Raw genomic sequence first — 21,936 nt, forward strand, 5'->3', positions numbered from 1 at the left:
TGGAAGAAAAGAAAGTGGAAAAGTTGGGACTTCAAAGAAGTGGTTCACCACTCCTGAGGACAGGTGAGGCTAGGTTGACTCAAACTCACATTCTCCTGCCTCAGCTTCCTGAGTAGCTGGGATTATAAGTGTGCACTACTGGGCTTAGGGTTCTTCCATTTCCTTTTGTTTTATTGCAACCTGATCTTTAGTGTTTGTACAAAACAAAAATTTTCATGGGGAGTTCTTACAAAATGCTGCTATTTGATTCATTATGTGATTGACCACTCATTTAAAATTAAACCATAAAATGAGAAAAATGTAAAAGAATACTTAAACTATTTCTATAGTTTAATGACAATGAAAATTATTTTTTTTCTCAGTGGAACTAATGAGGCAGACATGACACAACACGCAGGAGAAGGTCTCCAAGCCCGACAGTCGAGCCAGGCTGCCTTTCTTCAGCCAGTCAGGTTTCTGATAGGACAAGAATTAGTAGGATAATTTGGGTGATATAATTTAAATCACTTTCATATGAAATCCATATGACACCAATGTGAAAGCATAAAAAAGTCAAATTTCTAGATTTTGTAACATACACTGAGACCAAGCCTTATTCGTGGGAGAATTTCTTACCTCATAATCACTTTCCAGAAATTCGTGCAAAATCATTTCATAGATGAGTGGTTTCAGAACGGGGTCCCCTCGAGGTAAATAGGGACTAATTGCCTAAGGGGGAAGAAAAGTCCTTTCAGGAATGACAAGACAACTGTATCCCAAACATGCAGACAACCTAACAGCATAGTTTTAACCTTGAAAATTTTACATATAAGGATACTTTGGAACATGAAGAAAGGATTCACACAACTCTGTTACCTAACAGGAAGCTACAAAATAGTTTTGAAAGTGTGTGTGTGTGTGTGTGTGTGTGTGTGTGTGTGTGTGTGTGTGTGTGTAGGAATCAATAGTACAAAAGTGATTGCATTAATCTTTATTCTTTTCTTCTTAATTAGTTCATGAAAACCCAATAATTAGAAGACTATTACTTTTAACTTTCCTTATATTTGGTATAACACATCAATTAATACTTTGAAGGTCAACTATCTTATGAAGCAAGCATGCTACTGGTATGTGACAATGCCACCAGAGTATGACACTGTCACCAGTGTGTGAAAATGCCACCAGCATGTGTAACACTATCCTTGTGTTACACTGCCACCCATTGAAACCCATTTCTTTATAATTTAACTTTTAAAAATTGATATAAATTTTAATAGTATATTCTTAATTTCAATAGAGTGTACAAAAGGTTCACAGATGATGAAAATTTAAACAAATTTTTTAAATTCAAACAAATAAAGAATGGCTGAATAGTATGTATGCTGTGCCGGCTAGGTGTAAAGATTAATAAAGTGAGAGAGAGAGAGAGAGAGAGAGAGAGAGAGAGAGAAGAAGAAGAAGAAGAAGAAGAAGAAGAAGAAGAAGAAGAAGAAGAAGGAGGAGGAAGAGGAGGAGGAAGAGGAGGAGGAGGAATAATAATAATAATAATAATTATTATTATTTTTGAGTAAATTTAAAAAGTGTTATGCTGTAAAGTCTACTAAATGAAATTACAACTGCTCCCCAAGAACATGCCTAAACACAGCACCCGAATCACACATATGGACATGTACACATTCGATACAAATAAAACATAAAGCTTAATTCTTCTTTCAATATAACACATACTTCCCAACCACGAATTGCTTTGTCTCAATTTTATTCCCATTTTAATAAACTGTAGTGCAAAACTTAAAGGTTAGTAAAAATAACTTACTTTAAGCTGTCCAATTTCTTTAAATTTGTAAACTTCGTATTCCCAGAGGGATGCATTTTTCCCAAGAATTTTCTGGCATTTTCTGACAGCAAAAACATTGCAGGAAGAAATAAGATGTACATGACAACACAGAGATAGAGTAAATAGAGATTTCCCCAGCAATGCAGGCAAACCTCTTCCTAGAGCTCTGACAGAGCTCCAGTTTTAGTGTCAATGCATAGGGAGGTGTCGCCATTACTCATCTGACTATGCATGGAGTTGATGGAAATCATGAAAGCTATACATCATAACTATAGAAAAATAGGCCTCTTTTAGAAGACTGGGCTTTCCCCTGACTTTCCTATTTATTTAGAAAGCACTGCTGATTTGAACTTTGTGTGGGGAAACTCACTATACCCCAAGTGCCAGCTCCTGCCAGGTCAGCTTTAAATAGTGGATGAATCCTTATGGTTTACAACTTTTTGGGGCCCACCACAACATGAGAAACTGCATTAAAAAGCTGCAGCATTATGAAGGTTGAGAACCACTGGTTGAGAGGGAAGAAATGGAGCAGAGAAATGTTGTAATTAAATAACTACTATCTCAAAAGTAAACAAAAAAGCAGAGCAATAAAAATGCACAGCCTGGGATGGAAAATTATATTGATTTTTTACAGTATTGACTCAAAGCATCTATTTTTTCATTTTCCCCCTGAACCCACCATATCTAAAAGCCCTGACTGACAAGGAAGAACAGAAGCCCACGCCTCCTGACCTGCATCCATTACACACTTCAGTCTGGTGTCAGCGTTCAAGCCTACAGCACTGTCTAGCAGCTTCCTGAGCAGGCCCCACCCCTTCTCATACTGCAGCATCTTTTACAGGTTCTCTGCCTGCATGTCAAGCATGAGGAGCTGTTTGCAGTGGATCCTGAGAGTCAATCCAGGTTTAATCAACTTAACACCTGCTTTTATTGTGGCAACCTGTCACCTAAATATATGTCTATAAAGCCACCCAATTTAAAGGTGGATTCGTCATTGCTTTTGTCAAGTTAATAAAATTAACAATTAAGGCTGACTTAGCAGCCTTATATATAATAGCCAGAAGCCGGAAAGAACCCAGATGCCCTTCAACAAAGGAATGGATACAGAAAATGTGGTACATCTACACAATGGAATATTATTCAGCTATCCAAAACAATGACTTCATGAAATTCTTAGGCAAATGGGATGGAACTAGAAAAAAAAATCATCCTGAGTGAGGTAACCCAATCACAAAAGAACACGATATACACTTACTGCTAAGTGGATATTAGCCCAAAGCTCAGAATATACAGGATACAATTCACAGACTACATGAAGCTCAAGAAGAAGGAAGGTCAAAGTGTGGATGCTTCAGTTCTTCTTAGAAAATGGAACAAAATACAGGAAGAAATACAGAGACAAAGTGTAGAGCAGAGACTGAAGGAAAGGCCATCCAGAGACTGCCCCACCTGGGGAACCATCCCAAATGCAGACACCAAACCCAGACACTATTGCTGATGCCAAGAAGTGCATTACTTCAGGAGCCTGATAGAGCTGTCTCCTGAGAGGCTCTGCAAGAGCCTGAGAAATACAGAGCTGGAGGCTCACAGCCAACCATTGGACTGAGCACAGGGACCCCAGGGGAGGAGTTAGAGAAATGACTGAAGGAGCTGAGGGGATTTGCAACCCCACAGGAAGAACAACAGTATCAACCAACCAGACTCCCCAGAGCTCCCAGCGACTAAACCACAAACCAAAGAGTACACATGGAGGGACCCATGGCTCCAGCTGCATATGTAGCAGAGAATGGCCTTGTTGCACATCAATGGGAGGAGAGACCCTTGGTCCTGTGAAGCCCCAATGCCCCAGTATGGGGGAATGCCAGGGCAGGGAGGTGGAAGGGAGGTGATGGGTGGGTGAGGGAGGGGGAGTGGGATGGGATAGGGCATTTCCAGAGGGGAAACTGAAAAAGGGGCTAACATTTGAAATGGAAATAGAAATATACTCAATAAAAGAAAAAAAATAAATGAAAAAAAATTTAACAAAAAATAATGCTAAAAACATCTTCAAGATGAAAAATAAAGCTGACCGGGCCTCTTATTTTGACCTTCACCCTGCGATGTTGAATCATAAAGTGAAGGCTAAGTGAGAGTGAATGCTGTGCTTTTGAATTTCAGCATTTACAGCAGAGTATTATTTCCTGGGGTCGGTCCCCCCCTCCCCATGTGTGTGTCTGTCTGTCTGTCTTTCTCTCTGTCTGTGTCTCTCTGTCTCTCTGTGTGTGTCTGTGTATGTTATCTGTCTATACAAGTGTTTTGTGTCTGTATTTGTATATCTCTCTATGCTGTGGTATGTATGGTGTATATGTATGTGTGTGTGTGTGTGTGTGTGTGTGTGTGTGCAATTCTGTCTCTGTCCTTTTTATTATATTTGTGTGTGTTATCTATGTGTATATCTGTCTCTGTATATATATCTGTGTATAAGTTATATCTCTGTGTAATCTCTCTATATAATATATACATATACATGTATGTATATACATATTTGAGTGTGTGTTCCTATATGTGCAACTCTGTTTCTGTGTATATGGGGTTTTCTGTGTCTGTGTCTATGTGGACATATATATGAACATATCTGTGACATATGTGTTACTGGCATGGATGCAGGTGTATGTGCATTTAATATCTGTATCCTTGGGTACTATTTGACATTCTACATGCTCCCATTTTAATTCTATCCCCAGAAATTATTTCATTGCTACCTTATAACTGTAACTTTGCTATTGTGAATCATAATATAAATATATGTTATGCAGGATATTTGATGTGTGATCCCCAAAGGGGTCATGACCCACAGGTTTAGAACCTCTGCTCTAACTCCTCCTATATGCTCTACACCACTCTGCTTCAAATTCCTGGCTTGTTTTTCACTCATCGTTACTGTATACATACATATCAATATTTTTATTTGCATACATATTTGTAAATATATCCTGGTAAGTTCATATAATGTTACTTGTATATATGTTTTTAGAGCTGACAAAACAAAAATTTGCAAGAGTTTTGTCTAAAAAACAAAACAAAACAAAACAAAACAAAACAAAACAGTAGATAAAAAACAGACTTAGAAAAGCAGACTCCCAGCCTACTACATTATTTGAAGGACCGAGTCTCAAACAATCTCAGGACACTGAAGACAGGCATGATGGCATCTTACAGGCTTTATCACTGTCATTTAAATGCTACATTTCTGTGAAAAACCACTGTCCTTGAACTGTATGCAGATTGTACTTTGCTACGGATTTTTTCCAAAGGAATGTGTAATACAATTGTCCCGAGAAACTGGAGGGCACACAGAGTGTTTACTTGAAGAGCTGTGGGCAAGTCTATGTGCCTACCCACTGTAGGCTGTGCTGTGGGAATTGGACTGGAGTTTTATGGTACAAGGTGACACTCCTGGTAATATGCACAGTCCTTTAATTCTATGCAGGAGGCTTGTGTCTTACACCAAACCTTTTTATATCTTTTAGAAAAATATGAAAAAAGTCAATTGTAAAACAAAAACAAAAACAAAATCCCACTTATTTCTGTTACTATCATCAGCCATAGATAACTTGAAGAAGTCATTATTACCGTGCGGCCATGTCGTACTCGCCTCTCTCCACCAGGTGGTTTACATATGCCAACCCGATCTCCTATGGAAGGCAAATGAAGGAAATGAGTAAGGCAACTAAAACACCAGAAGAGCTGAGTGTCAGATTCTGAGCAGACAGGACGTGGGGTCTTGTGACAGGCACTGCCAACCACCTGTCTGTGGAACAGCTTGGGGACCTCATACTTCAGCACATTTAGATTTAAATGCACCTTTATTTGCTTTATATAAATTTTAATAATTAAGTTTTAGAGATCTAGCCCTGTTTCCATGCAAAAATCTTCTAATATCTTTCCAGAGAAAGTCCCTGAAACTAGAAACACAGCCTAAAGTTGTCATTGGATATAAAGGCCTGCTTCCAGTGTCTCCTCTTAAATGTGACCTCTTCCAGAAGAGGGTTAAAGACATACAAGAAAAATGAAATGGCAGGCTATCAAGCTAGGGGATGTGGAGACAGACAGCTAAACTCAAGGGTCATTTAAATGGTAGTTTGGAAGCCTAATACAATAGCAGCTTCCTAGCACATATATACAAACGACGGTGAGGTAAATAAAACTGCGAACAGACGGGGAGACAGAGCCCAAACTGAACATTTCTTGGTACCAAATGAAGCTTCCAGTACAAGAATTGGGTTACACCTAATTCTGTTGTTGGCCAAGGGTCTCATGGGAACCTCTCAAGAATTTGGACTGATGCTAAAGGTCTAAGTTGCTCTTCACAAACTGACAGCAAGGCCCCATTGCTGAAGACAACATCTACACAACTCCCTGAACGTGGAGAAGTCAAGCTGCTACCCACAGAGAGCTTCATTCCTACTGGCTAGCTTTCTTGGTACAAGAAAATACTCTGTACACCACTATAGGAGAAATGTAAACACCAACCCAGCTACAACCCTTTTATCTACAGTGGTGACCTGTCTTCAAGATATGATTAGATAATGATGGCACAAAGCTTGCGGGGGTAGCCAACCAATATCTGACTTGAATTAAGGCCCATTCCATGAGCTAGAACCCATACCCAGTGAGTGTGTAGAGCACTTGGTCTTTGACACCAGAGTTATCTCTGAATGTCTTGAAAGAAGTTATACTGTTCTACACGATAAGTTCTATGCATAGTTAATATAAACCGGAAATACCATCATTTTTAGACTATTAAATGTCTTCCTTAATGACTACCACGTGGAAAATTATATTTCACATCTATAGGAATTTTCTAAAAGCAGACCACTGATTGTAGTATCCAAGAGGGTTTTTGTATCAGTGTTTTTAATATTAGTTTTGAATGTGGATATATGTATCTGTTTATGGTGGGTATATGTATACACATGTGGCTGCTTCTGTGCCATAGTAAAGGTCAGAGGACATGTTTATGTGTGGGTATGTGTATATACACACATGGCTGCTTCTGTGCCATAGTAAAGGTCAGAGGACATGTTGTACAAGTTGGTTCTTTCCTTCCACCAGGTGGGTCTCCAAGATAGAACTCAGCTCAATGCGTAGCCATGGTGGTAAGCGCCTTTACCCACTGAGCTATCTCACATGTAAAAGTAACTTTTATTTCTTCAGATAAGAGAAACTTTTATTTCTTTAGATAAGGGATGAGATGAGAGCTGTACTCAATCTGTATGAACACACAGCATGGGCTGAGCCCTTAGTGTTTCTTTCTCTGCACTATCCCTAGGCCAAGGCCTGCAAGCTTCTAGCCTCTAGACAATCTAATCTAGACCCAGAATGTTCCAGCCTCTGAGATTACTGCTGAATGAGCTCTCAGCTTTCAGCTCTTTAGTTCTTCCTGAACTCTGGCTGGTTCAACTCTTCTGTTCCGGCTCAAAGTCCTCTCCAAGCTGACTGGTTCAATCTAGCTTCTCTCAGCTGATCACTGAATTGCTCTGCTTGGCCTCAAACTAATAACTCTGTCAGTTTGTTCTAATCTTCTGAATCCTTCTTATTCTCTGGCTTCAGCTGCCTCTGCTGACCTGCGCTGACCTGCATGAACTCACGAATGAACTCAACTCCACTGCACTGCACTCACTATACTGACTCCCAGCTGACTCTCCCTATGCTGCTCTTCAATAGCTCCTCTCTCTTGTGCTGCTCTCATGAGAGGTGGCACATCCTATCTGACCCGTTCTCTCAATCTTTCTCTGATTGTGTCACTCATTCTGAACATTCCCTCTTGCTCTGTACTACTAATGCCAACTCTACACACTTTTTGGGCTAGCACAAGCATTTCTAAATGTCTCTCTCTTAGACTACTACATGCATCACCCAACACTGGAGCACACTGTGAGTTTTCACATGATCACTTTAACTCCCTATGGTGCAGTGAGAATAAATAGCATACGCAGAGAATTCTTTCATATTATCAAATCCAGGGTAATTGTCAGCAGCTGAACTTGTCTGGCTTTTTGACCTGCTCAGTTAGCTACATAAGTATATAACTCTCTTTCTTCTGATAGGCTCCTTTCAGCTCCTAGCACACAGCCTTCTGCTGCTTCTTCTCAGTGTATCTCCCACACATTTCCTTTAAATGACTGCATTCCTGATCCCCTGTTCTCCAACCCTATACACCTGCCATGAGTGGCCCTCTCCAAACCCAGTGGAAGGCTGATGTGTTTGCTGCTGGCAGACCGCTCATCTTCACTTCCACAGCCCTGAGCAGACCTCATCATACTGTACAAGCTACACTAGCTCCTATTAGGTGACCTTTATCCCAGATGGCCTCCCTTTGATCCTCTCTCCATTACTCTGCCATTAAAACACGAGGTTAAATTATCTTCTCAATGTTCAAAAACAGAACCAAGTTTTAAATAGGTATTTGCTTTCAGAATCTAGTCTAGCTTTACTTATATAATAATTTTCCAATTTACCTATGTAGTTAGTTCATTCAACTGCTCCACAGAAGTAGAAGCCTGAAGCCCTTCAGTCTCAGTGCCTTTCATACGCCACACTAGTGGCTACAAGGCCCTCTTTAGTTCTAAAACTACTATTCTCAACTGTGCCTAAAAATAAACAATTTCATTTTCTTTCTTCCTTTCATTAATTTATTGTTTTACTTTTTTTTAGGAATTAAGGTTTATACAAACAGCTTTACAGAGAATTTTAAGATGAAGAAAGTAGTAGAAATTTGTACAAAAACCCAACTACACATAGAAGGCTGAGTTTCTAGTACTCATTTGTAAACGAGGGTAATGGGCTCAATGTTGTAACTACAAGAGTCTTCACATATGGAGGATATAATTTCATGTTAGGTCTCTGCCTGCAAATTCACTGTCACACTTAGCCAAGAAATCGGTTTCTAGTCATTGTACTTTTCCAGAGTCCAAAATGTAATAAAAATGTATTTGATTTCCTAGAATAGTCTCCATAACAAAAGCAATTGAATTTGATATCAGGGCCATACCAAAGCAATCTAGTTTGAAGAGACCAGTCTTGATACATTTTGTGATAATGTAATTTACCTATGATTTAAAGAGGCTTCCACACGGTCAACTAGAGAGCTTAGTATTGAAAGAGCATTGCACAAATGCAGTTTCCAAATTTCCTAAAGCTACATCCTAGCAGGTGTTCAAGTCTCTTGTTTACAAGCAGAGACTGACTCGATAAAATGAAATATTCTGCCCTCCCAGGTAAAAGAATTAGTATAAAACAAATTATGAACAGACACAAAGAACCTGTTGGTCTTTCCAAATCATTCCATTTCCTTATGAGTTAGTAAGGACAGTTATGGTTAAATAATGAAGCTCAGCTTACCAGAATCTTATGTCTTTTAATGTTCCTGTGGCTAATTTCAGCTGCCATCAAAGCTTCCTATGTTTGCATAAGCATCGTGACAAGGGCCATGGGAGAAAAGAGAGAACAGGAGTAAGTGGGAGACAAAGGAAGATTTTTTTCATTTCGACTTGAATTCATTCCACATTAAGATCGTGGAATCACATTTCACATACAAGTCAACATGTAACGAAATCTCTTAGAGTTCAAGGGAAAAAAGGGTACCTGTCATTCTAAGTCTGTGTGTGACAAATACTGGATAAAGGGCACTTGTCATTTATGGTTCAATACATGTAAAGAACATACGGGGGTTGGGGATTTAGCTCAGTGGTAGAGCGCTTGCCTAGGAAGCGCAAGGCCCTGGGTTCGGTCCCCAGCTCCGAAGGAAAAAAAAAAAGAACCAAAAGAACATACGTATGTTTGCATGTCAACAGTCATACTTATGAAAATTGTCTATGTTTGTTTCAGAAAGCTTACTAGTATTAGTTTCACATAAATATTTAACACAAACTATCTTATAAAATTTTATTTAATCTAGGGGCTGGAGAGATAGTTCAGAAGTTAAGAGTGCTTGCTTTGCAATTATGAGGAGCTGAGTTCAAATCCCAACATCCATGTAACAAGCCAGTCGTCTCTCCAAATGCCCAGTTCTGAGGGTGGTGATATAGAAGGGTAGCTACTCTTGCTGCCTTCTAGACTAGCAGAGAAAACTTGAGAACTGGATTCAGGGAAAGACTGCCTAAAAAGAGTACGTGTACGGCGGTAGAGGACATCCCATCCATCTTCTCGCTTCTGTACAAGTAAACGAGTATAAGCACGCATGCATACATGTACATACATTCACACAGATACACACAATATACAAATAAGGAACTAAATAAATATAAGAAACTCTAAAAAATGAATTAATCTAAAGAAACATGGTAATAGCTTGATTATATGCCAGGTATTAATTTATAACAACTACACTGTAGTTTACAAATTAATTTAAAAAATGCCCCAGTTCTTCCAGATAAGCTAGTGACAACTCTTTTCTCTTGATAGACACAGAAACATCCAGAGTCATTCTAAGAAACAAAGTATCTTGGCAGCTATTACAATTGTATAAAATGCTGTTTTAATCCTTAAGTCAGTCATGTTGGTACATTGTCTGCTTAAATTTGTCTGAGCTCAGGAAACAGACAGCATTGTTCTACCCAAATTAGTTCAAACCATTCTAAGTAAGAATAAATCCAGTATCTTTCCCTTACACAAAATAAGCAATTTGACAAACATATCCAAAGAGAAAACTCTGAAACACTTCTTTAGGGAAATAATCACAAAAGCTGTACATCAGCTCTGACTACCCCTGCTCTGGGTCACACATTCTTCCCCACCCCTCCCATCAACAGGAAAGCTGGTCAACTGAACTGCATGCTTTTTGGTCACTAATTTCTGAGAGAAATTGTAACATATTTTTGGTTTGGGGCACACTAACTCACTATGAAAGATTTACTATAAAAATCTTTTTTCATTTCTATTTTCAGACAAGTCAATACTTTCAAGAAAGTAAAATCAAAGCTACTTCATATTTCTTCTTCTCAAGGAGCCAGTCGATATGATCATCCTGGTCTCGCTCCTTGGCTACGACGACATCTCTTGGACTCACGACGTAGAAGAGTGATTCCCCTTCAGAGTATTCTTGAAGGGAGGAGAGAGGGCAGCTTGGTGAGCAAATACTGGCAATAGCTACAGCGGATGGACTAAGCCTACACTTTCAGACTCAACAGTCAATTATCTACCTCTGCAGCCAAGCGTGCTTGACTCTGCTGGAAAGTCAAGGAGGGCAAGCATGGCAACATGGACTGTTCTTAATGCGCCAATGTAAAACTAGTCAAAAAGGAAAGCAGGAGAAAGAGCTGGAAGACATGACTATACTGACAACCACAAATAAGGTAGGCTTAACAGTCTGAGTTTCCTGCACTAACAGTCCACTGCAGGTGAACAAACTGACTCCAACCGTGCTCGCGCATGCTGGACTTCATCTACTACCTTATTCATGGACACTCACAGCACTTCTCTATTCTTCCAGAACATCTATTCTTACATCTCACAGTCAACAGTAAATGCTTCCTCTTCACCATGGTCAAGGCCATCTCATGCATAAATGACAGATGCCCAAGCCCTGGGGACATAATCTATCACTTCAGCATGTTGTCTATGGAGCTGATGCTGGGCATCTCCTACAGAATTTGATTATAGAAAGAACCTCTGTAATGGGTTTCTAAGCAGACAACTGAGTTTGCTCTGAGCAAAATACTCAAACTATATGTTTTCAATTCTGTATCATAATTGTTTTTGCAAAATCCAAAAGATACTCTTACAGTTTTTAACTAATTAGAGGGTTCATATAAGAAGGACCAGATGCATGTAGAGTCATACATCCTTTTTTGTTTAAATGAAAACTAAAAATATTTTCATAAGATGTCTGTTGTTTATAAAGCAGGAAATATTTCTAAAGAGCTTAAAGTGTTTCTTTTTCTTCAGTACATTTTACAAGGATATGACAATGGATGTCTTAAGCAGGACCAAGGAGCGATAGTTCTTTTGCTCCTGAGTAGTGAGTAAATGCACTCACCCACCCACTCTGAAAATATTCTGCAGTCCCTATGCTGGGTGCCACTCTTCCCATCTCTCGGCATTCAGTTTCTAACAGAAGGTTTGCCTCCATTGCAAATCTTCCAGGAATGTAACGTTTGGACTGAGAGGAAAACCATAGTCATGCTGTTTGATATCAAGTTAAATGTAACTGAAACAGAACAGGGATGGGATGTGCTAGGAGACAGTGTTTGCCTAGATTCCTAGCACAACAAACAGAGCTAGCTGACTAGCTGGTTTGATCGAATAACACAGAAAAACACAACAAAAAAAGAAGACATTTTTCTCACCTTGGTTCCTGTCCTATCCTTTTTTTTTAAAAAGATTTATTTATTTATTTATTTATTTATTTATTTATTTATTTATTTATTGTATGATTACACTGTTACTGTTGCTGTCTTCAGACCTTCTAAAAGAGGGCATCTAATCCCATTACAGATGGTTGTGAGCCATCATGCAGTTTGCTGGGAATTGAACTCAGGGCCTTTGGAAGAGCATTCAGTGCTCCTGACTGCGGAGCCATCTCTCCAGCACTCCTGCTTTTAACATTCCTTTTGCTATGAGCAATTGGACAAGAGATGCAATTTTTCCTGAATCTAGAGCCCTGGCTCTTACTGGCAGAGGCCAGCCCAGGTATTGTCTAAAGTCCTGTCAATAACTATATTTAAGTTTCCCTTTGGGTGAACTTAACAGAGTAAGCACAAGAAGGCCCACAAGCAGATCTCTGCTGCCTCACCTAGGTGGTAATCCCTACATTCATTCTCCTGAAAACCTCTGACTGTCAAAGCATCAGATGAGATCTCTTCACAAGTCTCTGGAAGTGGCTGGATGATGTCCAGTCTCGGTCTTGCACAGTATTCTCTTTCCTAGGGGAACAACAATAGAGAAGGGTCATTTTACTTATGTTTCTTAGGTTATACAAATGAGCAAGCTGCCTGTACTTGTTTTGAATTTATCATTTTGGCACAAACAAGACCTCGGTTCTAAAAGCTTGCCAGAAGCAGCCACCTAATTCTGTCTTATTTTGTGATTACTGTGTGAAAATATACAGAATTACAACACTTACGAATGGCACAGAGTCCAAGCCTAAAGCAGTGGTAGCCGATGAGAATCTTTATCACTTGACAGCCTTTAGAATCACCATGGAAGCATACTTCTGGGTTCCTGTATGATGCTCCCAGAAAAGTTCAAGTGAACAAAGGGGTCCCCACTACTGATGTGGGCTGCACCATCCCTTATGCTGGGTTCTGGACTGAAAGGAGAAGATGAGGTACAAACATCTGCCTTCTCTCTCTGCTTCCAAATGGTAGATGTGGTGTGATCGGTAGCCATCAGCAGGCCCCTACCAAGATAAGCTGTCCTGTCAAACTGTGAGACAAAGTGAACCCTTCCTTCCCTAAGTGGCTTTTACCCGAGATTTCATCACAGCAGTGTGAAAGAGCGAACGTGTGGCCTAGCAGTAGCAGACAACCACACTGCAGCTCCATGAATATAGAGAATGGCAAAACAGTATAAATGGTTTACCATTCAGATCACTGCCGATGAGGAAACTTACTGGTAATGCCCCAAAGCCACAGATTAAAATGCATCTCTAAATCAGATCTTGTTGAGACGGTGGAACTGTGCTTGCTTCTACGTCACCTGATAGAGAAGACTTTAGCTGTGCAGGGCTGTTTAACACGAGAGATACGGCTAGTGTGAACAGGGAGCTAGGTTTCCAATTTGATTTGACTATAATTAGCATGAAGAGCCAGTGAGTACAGTTTTTGAAAGTGAAGACCATGACAGACAGGAAAGGTGAGCTGACAGGTCTGAGGACCAAAGGCTATGACACAGATCACTTAGTCACTGGTTCTCAAAACCTGGAGAGTGATTAAGCATTATTATCCTCAGTTTTATAGACAGACTGAGGGTAAAACAATTAAGGTTAAAGTTAAATAAGTCAATGTTTAGGCTGGGATGTTTGGACAAACTGAACCTATGGTCAACTCCCCTTTCCAATTTTATTGCTTCTTCCCCTGTTTCGTTCAATCACATCCTCAATCTGCCCCACAGTCCTCATCAGAAAGCAACGCTCTTAACTCCCCCAGGAGCCTCTGCCTTTCTGTATTTTCAAAAAATAAATAAAATAATAAACTGATGTCCTGCAATAGGGCTAGAAGCCAACCCTATTGATTTTAGGAGGCTTGAGGGTTCACTTAACTCTGGATAAGTGGGTTCTGACTTGGTTTTGTGTTTGGGGATATGGGCCTGACAGGCCTGAACCCCACCTGCCATCAACCTGCAAAGTACCAACAGCACAGACGCGTAGATCTGCCAGGGAGTGGGAAGGAGAGAAACAAACTCCAACGCTCTGTCTCTTCCTTAAAACAGTAGAGTGTAGATTTCTCTACGAACTCTTGTTAGGCAAGAAGCCATTATACCAGCCTTGTACCTCACAGTGGGGCCACACCTGCTGACGTGCAACTATAAATACCATAATTTACCAGAGCTTTGAAAAAATGTGAGGAAAAATATCAATTTTTAACAAAAAAAATGGAGGGAAAAGATAGGAAAAATTTTAAAAACTGGCTGCAATGAAAATGATAAAATCAAAATCATGACAAAATGAAAAACAGCTGAAATTCACTAAATCATACGTGACGCTTTGAGGGCTGAGAGTGTAGCTCAGTGACAGGGCACCTTCTGAGTATGTGGGGGATCCTGCAGTTTGACCATTAGCACTGGGATTAGGAATGGAGAAAATTCCTTTCCTATGAGTGAAGGATGTAACTAAGATGACCTGTGTCTCCGTGCAGCCCTTGCTCCCAGTTGGGTGGTCCCTGTTCTTATCTATGAGCTTCTCAACAACAGCGATTTAGTTCAATCACCTAGGACACAGGGAAAATTCAATTCTTAAAACATGTACCTTATGAATGAAGGAAGAAAAGCAGAGGATTGGGGAACAACTTAACAAATTAGGGTACTTTAACTGGATAGAATGGCATGCAGCTTCTAAACAGTTTCACAAGGAAAACCACACACACACGCACGCATGCACGCACGCACGCACACATGCATGCACACACATACATGCACACATGCATGCAGGCACAGGCACACACACACGCACACACGCATGCACGCACGCACACATGCATGCACACACATACATGCACACATGCATGCAGGCACACACACACACACACACACACACACACACACACACACACACACGCGCGCATGCACACGTGAAGTGAGTAGAATAAGGTACAGAAGAACAGAGGCACTGAAAGGACCAGTGACTCCCGAGTGGAGGTAGGTGTGTGCACAAAAGGCATCACACAGGAACACTTGGGGCTATTAATGAAAAGCCAATAGAAGCAGCCAACGGACGTCTAATAGTCACAGATTTTCAATAAGAAAACAGAAATTGGTAATGGTGTGCCCAAAAGTGACTGTCGTCCATCTGCCCTAACTTTATTGTTACTCTGTACTGAAGAACTGAAACCACTTACTGATGTTATATAAAGTGAATCTCCATATGTCACAGCTACGTCACTTTCAAGGTTCACTCTTCTTCCTCTGAAAAGCCATCCTTGTGGAGTCTGGCCTATGAATATGTCCTTCCTTGGGTTTTCTCCTTTCTTATCCCCTTTATTAACACGTTTCCCAGGCTTCCCTTTTCCTTTTTCTTTTTACTGTCTGATCAGTTGTTTATTAGGCTTTCCCCTTTCTGATTTTATTGCTTCTTCCCTTGTTTCGTTCAATCACATCCTCAATCTGCCCCACAGTCCTCATCAGAAAGCAATGCTCTTAACTCCCCCAGGAGCCTCTGCCTTTCTGTATTTTCAAAAAATAAATAAAATAATAATAAACTGATGTCCTGCAATAGGGCTAGAAGCCAACCCTATTGATTTTAGGAGGTTTGAGGGTTCACTTAAGTCTACAGTGTTTCATTGCCTAGCAACATGGGCACCCAGAGCTTCAGTTACTATAGTGATGGCTTCCTAATGCAAGTGTTCTCACAGAGAAGGGCTCAAGTGCAGCCACCACTTCTTGACAAGGGCTCCCTGGGCTTTTCTCCCCCATTTTATTCCTTGCCATTTGAGGAGGTAAAGGAGGAACAGAAGATGAGAAGAAAAAGGAGAAAGAGACAGAGAATGTACGCTTCACCTGCCTGCTTACTGTAAAGGGCTGGAGAATCAATTGCAATTTCTTCTCTATACAGCACCCAAAGGGAAATCCTTTACGACAAGCTCTTCCTGCTCAGGCCTTGAGGCTTCCTCTCTCCAGTTCCAGCAGGGCCCTGAACTCTAAGGCAAACTGGGAATGGCTCTGCTCTGTGCTTTCAAGGGAGCCTGGGTGTTGCTAAATCCCAAATGAGAGCTTCATTTCAATGTCATCAAAACAAACTTTGGTTTTGTCTGTTGCTTTCTGCTAGCAACACATCACAGTGTCTATCACCTGCATGGAGAACTGAAGGAACAGCAGCCCTTTTCAAAGCAGGACCTGGAACCATCTAGCTACCTGGGATCCTCTGGCCTCTGAGAGGTAGACAAACATGCCTGGACTCCAAGAAAGAAGGAGCTGACCTTTCGGGAGCTCCCTCTGAGCACTGGGACCCCCGTTGCTGCAGCAATCAGCTTCCTGTCTATCCGGTCTGCTAATGTGGTAGCAGCCTAGTTTCCTAGCCTTTAGGCCTGAGGAATCCTTTATTCCTTTCAACTAAAACATCAAGTGACTGAAGAAAACGAACAAATACAAAACAAAGAAGATGCAGAAAGAAGAAAGCTCTGTCTTTTTTGTGCAGCAAAGGGAACAAAGGCAGGCAGGGAGTGGGACTTGGGAAGGTACATATGCTGGTCTGCAGGGTAATTTCCGCTACACTTTCTTCCTAGGGCGGAAAGTTCTGCTTGGATTATAGCAATCTCCCCTGACAGGCAGGCTGACCTGGGTGTGATGCTAAAAGCCAACTCTTCCATATCCCTCTGTACCTGCAGAGAAGATAATTACCGTTTTTTCCGAAACCTCCTTTACGTAGGAAAGTACAACAAGCTGATCACAGAGAGGTGCAAGTCCACTAATGTAGAATTCAGTTTCAAATTGAGACACTGCAAACAAAAGGCAGAAAGGATTCACTATTAAATGGAGCATAGAGGTGCACATGATGGCAAAGACACAGCGACTCTGAGTGCTATGACGCATTTAAAAATGCTAGAAATGGAAATAGTGCTCACTCCCTGATGGGATTATTACATATTGTGTGTGCTGATTATGATACTATACTACATCTGCGCTGTAATCTGTCTCATGCTAAAGTACTTTCCCCCACAGCACTGAAAGTGCTTTACAACAACCTGCGTCAGGAAAGACACCCAGAAACAGACTTCAAAGCTGACATCACAGACAAACAAAACCCCTAAGTGGCAAGTCACGGGTGCTCCACTGTGCCAGGTAACTTTAATAAGAGTGTCACCGCATCACATGAAGACTTTGTGAAGCAATAAAAGCTAACACCGACTGTCTTTGATAATAAAATAAAAATAAAATTATCTTCTTTCTTACACATGAGGTGCAGTGGTGCAAACAGTACAAGTTATGTTTTTGTCATTATAAAACATTACTCTGGTTTTGGCTTTAGACATTTTATTTAAACATCTTTGCATACTTACTTATATACAGAGAAAAATAATATGCTTTTCAAAATAGTGTACTTAGAACTTAAGAAGAGATATTGTTATTTTAAGTTAAGAAATACACACACTAAGGAGATGGTTCCATGTGTAAGAATCTCTGCAAGCATGAGAACCTGAGCTGAAATCCCCATCACCTACATCAAAGCCAGGCATGGACACGTGTGTCCCACATTCCAGGGACTGGGGCCGGGGAGGACAGGCAGATCCCAGAAGCTCGCTGGCCAGTCAGCTTAACTGAAATGGCAATCTGATTCAGAAGAGACCCTGGCTCAAGGCAATAAGGTAGTTCTTGAGGAAGATACCCTGCTCCCTCTTTTGGCTCCTCTGGTTCCAACACAGAAAAGTGCTCTCACACAGTCAAATGCAACCACCACATACACATGGAGCGCTGTCAGGTTTGGCTGTGTAGTGGCTTCCCGACTCTCCACAGGCTAAGGAAAGAGGATCACCAGTTCCAAGACTATTATGGTACAGCATGAATTCAATGCCAACCGAGATAACTTAGTGAGACCTTATTTCAAGGCCAAACATAAAAAGTGGGCTATGGACACAGTTCAGAGGCAGACTGCTTGTTTTACATGGATGAGAGACCATGTCTAATCTCCAGTCCTGGAGTTGGGGGAAGATGTGTGCACTTATTTCATGGGGGAAGACAAATATTCCTGTGGCCTGCTTCTGATAACTGCATGATGTAAAGTGGAAATCAGCAGCCATGTGAAGACTCAGTTTTGAGAAGGGATTGACTTGTGAGTGCACTCTCCGCTGAACTTAGCCCATCATCCCAAAGCTTTGTAATTCAGCCAACCTCTGATGACCTGAGTATCTGCTGCACATCTGGCCATCATCTGTGATGAATATATTCTTTCCTAAGTCAGGAGAACTCAGTGTGCCATGCTAAAAGTGATAGTGAATGCTTGTGTAGCCTGCAAGACTGGGCCATAACTTCCACTGAACTGGACTTTAGATTCTATGTGTAAAACTTTCTCATCTGACAAGAAGTTTCGAAACGTAAGAGGTAAAACCTGAAATGCAAATGGAAGGAGGGCGAGAATGTCCTTCCTCTTTGCTCTTGCCTTGTTCATCAGGTTGCTTGGTTCTCTAGTCCTTGCTTATCTCATAGACATCTTCATAATTTAACTTCTATACTAGAACAGATGACCAAAAACGATGAATAGAAACTTTAAAAGAGGTAAGTGTTTTCAGGACAGTCTTTTCTCGCCTAGGTTGGATTTGAATTTGCTACATTGCTGATGATGACTTTGAGTTCTGGTCTTCCTGATTCTACCTCCTAAACACTGCAGTTAAAGGAGTGCCATGATCCCAGCTAAAGTGAGAGTAGTTCTACACTCTCCTGGACTGGATGACATGGGTGGGCTTTGTGTCCTGAACATCAGGGGGTGGTGGTCAACCAACATTCTTTCACTTCTTTAGCTTGGCTGAGGATGTTCTATCGAAGCACATAGAAACAGTTTTGATAAAGAGGTAGCATGGGAAATGGTCAAAATAAGCTTATTTAAGAACCATTTCCACCTCAGCCACAGTGTGGAGAAGAGAGTGTCCAGTGTAGATAGCGTAGCTGTTTCTAGAGATGCTTCAGTGCAGGGTGTAGTGTGAGATACAAGAGAGAATGATCTGCACGGGTCCACACTGGTATCATTTACAGAGAAGGTAGTATCCTCACCTATCTAGAATAAGCAAATTAACAATAGAATTTGGTGGCCACTGTTCCAGCTACTCTGGTATAAATGGAGCTGACTTCTGTTCAGTTTGTCACTGAAGTGTTATTATGCACTTTCACTGCCAATAGGTCATGGGAAAGAACAATAATTCAGAAATGCCATGGAAACCCTTCTTACGAGAGCCAAGAGGAGGCCTGTTTGTGCTGGTGTGCTAAACACACCCAGGGAAAACAGCAATAATCACAAAAGCGTGCTGGACACTGAGCTTGAGGTCTGTGCCCTCTGGAGATCACATGGCCTGCCCACTACCTGGCAGATAATGTGAGACAATGGCTCCTAAAGGTAACTGATTTCATGTCAAAGCCTGGTATTTCAAACACTAGCTATAAGGCCCAGAACAGAGAAATTAGGACAGTGTACTATGCAAATCTTCACTTTACATCCCGATTTGCTTTATCTACAATGCTTACACAAATAACACAGAGATCTCATGATCTCTGAGATCCTGGATAGAAACATTAATATGTTCTCAATAAAGCAAGAGAAAACTTCAGTCCACCTGCACGTAGCACTTAGACACTAAGCTAGCACACTACCAACTGTGGATTAATGATCGCTTAGAGTAACAAGAGGTACGCAAACAAAACTACCAGTCACGATATTAGAAATCTAAGAGTTGTCAACATCTAGACAAAACTAAAACACTCTGTGTGTTGACTCACTCCCTTACACCACACACACTTCTTAGAGAAACAAAACCCAGTGATAGCAACATTTGGTGTGACTCACAACAGAGTTCTAACTGCTGTTACCTTAGCTGTGGCTACTCTGCCATCCAATGACTCCTCTCCATTAATATCCACAAAAGAACACACACACACACACACACACACACACACACACACACACACACACACACACACACAGAGAGAGAGAGAGAGAGAGAGAGAGAGAGAGAGAGAGAGAGAGAGAAACCTCACTTCCTGCTCTGAGATGCTAGTGTGTGGAGGTGTCTAGAGCTAAAACGCTGCAGAACCTTGCTTTTCCATTATTCTCTCCACTAAGGCAATAAAACAAGAGTGCTTGTACATCCAAAAAATGCTATTTATTTTTCATATTAATGTTAAGATAAAGGATGGCTAGAGACATGGCATCAAAATGCATGTATGTACAAGGAAAAATATTATTTCTACTTATGTAAAGGAAAAATCCTGAATTGTATTTATTCTAAGAAACATACATAAAATATCATGGTTATGGACTAAATTTTTAAAATATCTTCTAGTAACTAAATAGCAGTGGCCAATAAAGACTTTCTTTCCTTATATTCCATTCTATACCACAGAACAATGATTTTAGTAATTTTAATAAGTCTTGTCTTTTTTTGCACAAAAGCTGGTTTGAAACATGTGGTTTACAAACCTAATTAGACAAAAGCTCACATTTAAGTAGATTATCAGGGAAGGAAAAGTCACAAAGAAACCAAAACAAATTGTTGAGTTACACAGCTCATGGCTTGGAAAGGAAGGCTTGACAGGACTCTAGTGTCACGGAAGACAGAACTTGAACTTGAGATCAAAGGCACTGAAAAAGTGAAGAATCGGTTCTGGGGCCCCGAGGAGTGTGCTGTTTACACACACAGTATTTTGCTGAAGAACACCAGCTGTGGCATGGCCTCATCCTGCCGCAGTAGCAAAGGCTTCTACCGTCCAGTGTACCCAGAAATCAGTGTAGATATGCTGTAAGAATCGGTGTACGGAGCTCACAGAAGGTCAGCAACTGGACTGTAGTCTCTTCAGAAGGAGAGCAGCAGATGTCAGAATTCGATGCCTTAGCTTTTTCCAGATAGATGGCACACTGGATAATATAATCGCGAATTCAGAGCAGTGCAGGCTACATGTCTACTGTGCCACGAAGAACCACAGTTTAAGACTTGAGATCTTTGTGATTAGAAAGTCCCACCCTTTTCTAGAATTTTCTTTGCTACTCTAAGGGCAAAGAGGGCAGAACACACAACTTACACCATCTTTTCTGGTCCCTTCCAATCTCGCTGACTCTCCCCAAATGCCAATCTGTCAGGAAGAACTTCTGCTACTGTCATATCCCACTCTAGTTCCTTTGTGTCAGTCTTGTAGCAAAGGATTCCCGCCCTTAACCAGCAGGTAAAGGCGGGAGCAAATGTGCCCAGAGTGCTTTCAGTAAGTCTGCACACTTGCTTGTACGCCAGAGGTCAATGAAACACCTGTGGAATCAACATTTTAATAGTGTCACGAACCATTCGAAAGCAGACTCAGCGAAGTAAAACGTGATGTGACACTTGGTACTAGTCGATCATAGAGCTGATCCATGGAATTAAAGCTGAAGAGATCAGCTACTAGACAAAATAAGAGACACATCCAACCACACTGGGCCAAGAGTTCACACGACTCAGAGACCATTTAAGGTAACCTGGGTTTCAACTTAGACCCAGATTCTCTAATTGTATCTGGTACATTAATCTGTAATGTGTTAAACTTGAAGCCAAGAAGTCAATAATAAAGGTATTTCATTAGTAACACTATCAAGGTTAGATGAAGGAAAAAGAAATGGTCAAGGCATAATAAGTAAAAATGTCTAAACCAAATGTTTATTTTTGTTCTAAGTATAAAATCACCTCAGTCATCAGCTAAACAAAAGGAGCTCTCTAATATCTGAAAGGAGGACAGAGTCACCGTCATTCCTAGCT

At 40.8% G+C, this 21,936-nt stretch overlaps 1 protein-coding gene across 2 annotated transcripts in view; it reads right to left on the reverse strand.

Moving 5' to 3' along the window:
• The window catches only part of Vps41 (VPS41 subunit of HOPS complex), a 164,398-nt gene that overhangs the window by 32,855 nt on the left and 109,607 nt on the right, over nt 1-21,936 (reverse strand). For both annotated transcript variants that reach the window (XM_039095720.2, NM_001399318.1), the window contains 7 exons: nt 16,850-16,947; nt 12,591-12,720; nt 10,782-10,897; nt 9,200-9,256; nt 5,429-5,490; nt 1,796-1,877; nt 616-708 (listed from right to left, as the gene is read on the reverse strand). In XM_039095720.2, the coding sequence (XP_038951648.1) occupies nt 616-708; nt 1,796-1,877; nt 5,429-5,490; nt 9,200-9,256; nt 10,782-10,897; nt 12,591-12,720; nt 16,850-16,947 (638 nt within the window). The remainder of the gene's footprint in view (nt 1-615; nt 709-1,795; nt 1,878-5,428; nt 5,491-9,199; nt 9,257-10,781; nt 10,898-12,590; nt 12,721-16,849; nt 16,948-21,936) is intronic.

The sequence above is a fragment of the Rattus norvegicus genome, chromosome 17 (assembly GCF_036323735.1).
Source record: "Rattus norvegicus strain BN/NHsdMcwi chromosome 17, GRCr8, whole genome shotgun sequence".
Classification (NCBI taxonomy): domain Eukaryota; kingdom Metazoa; phylum Chordata; class Mammalia; order Rodentia; family Muridae; genus Rattus; species Rattus norvegicus.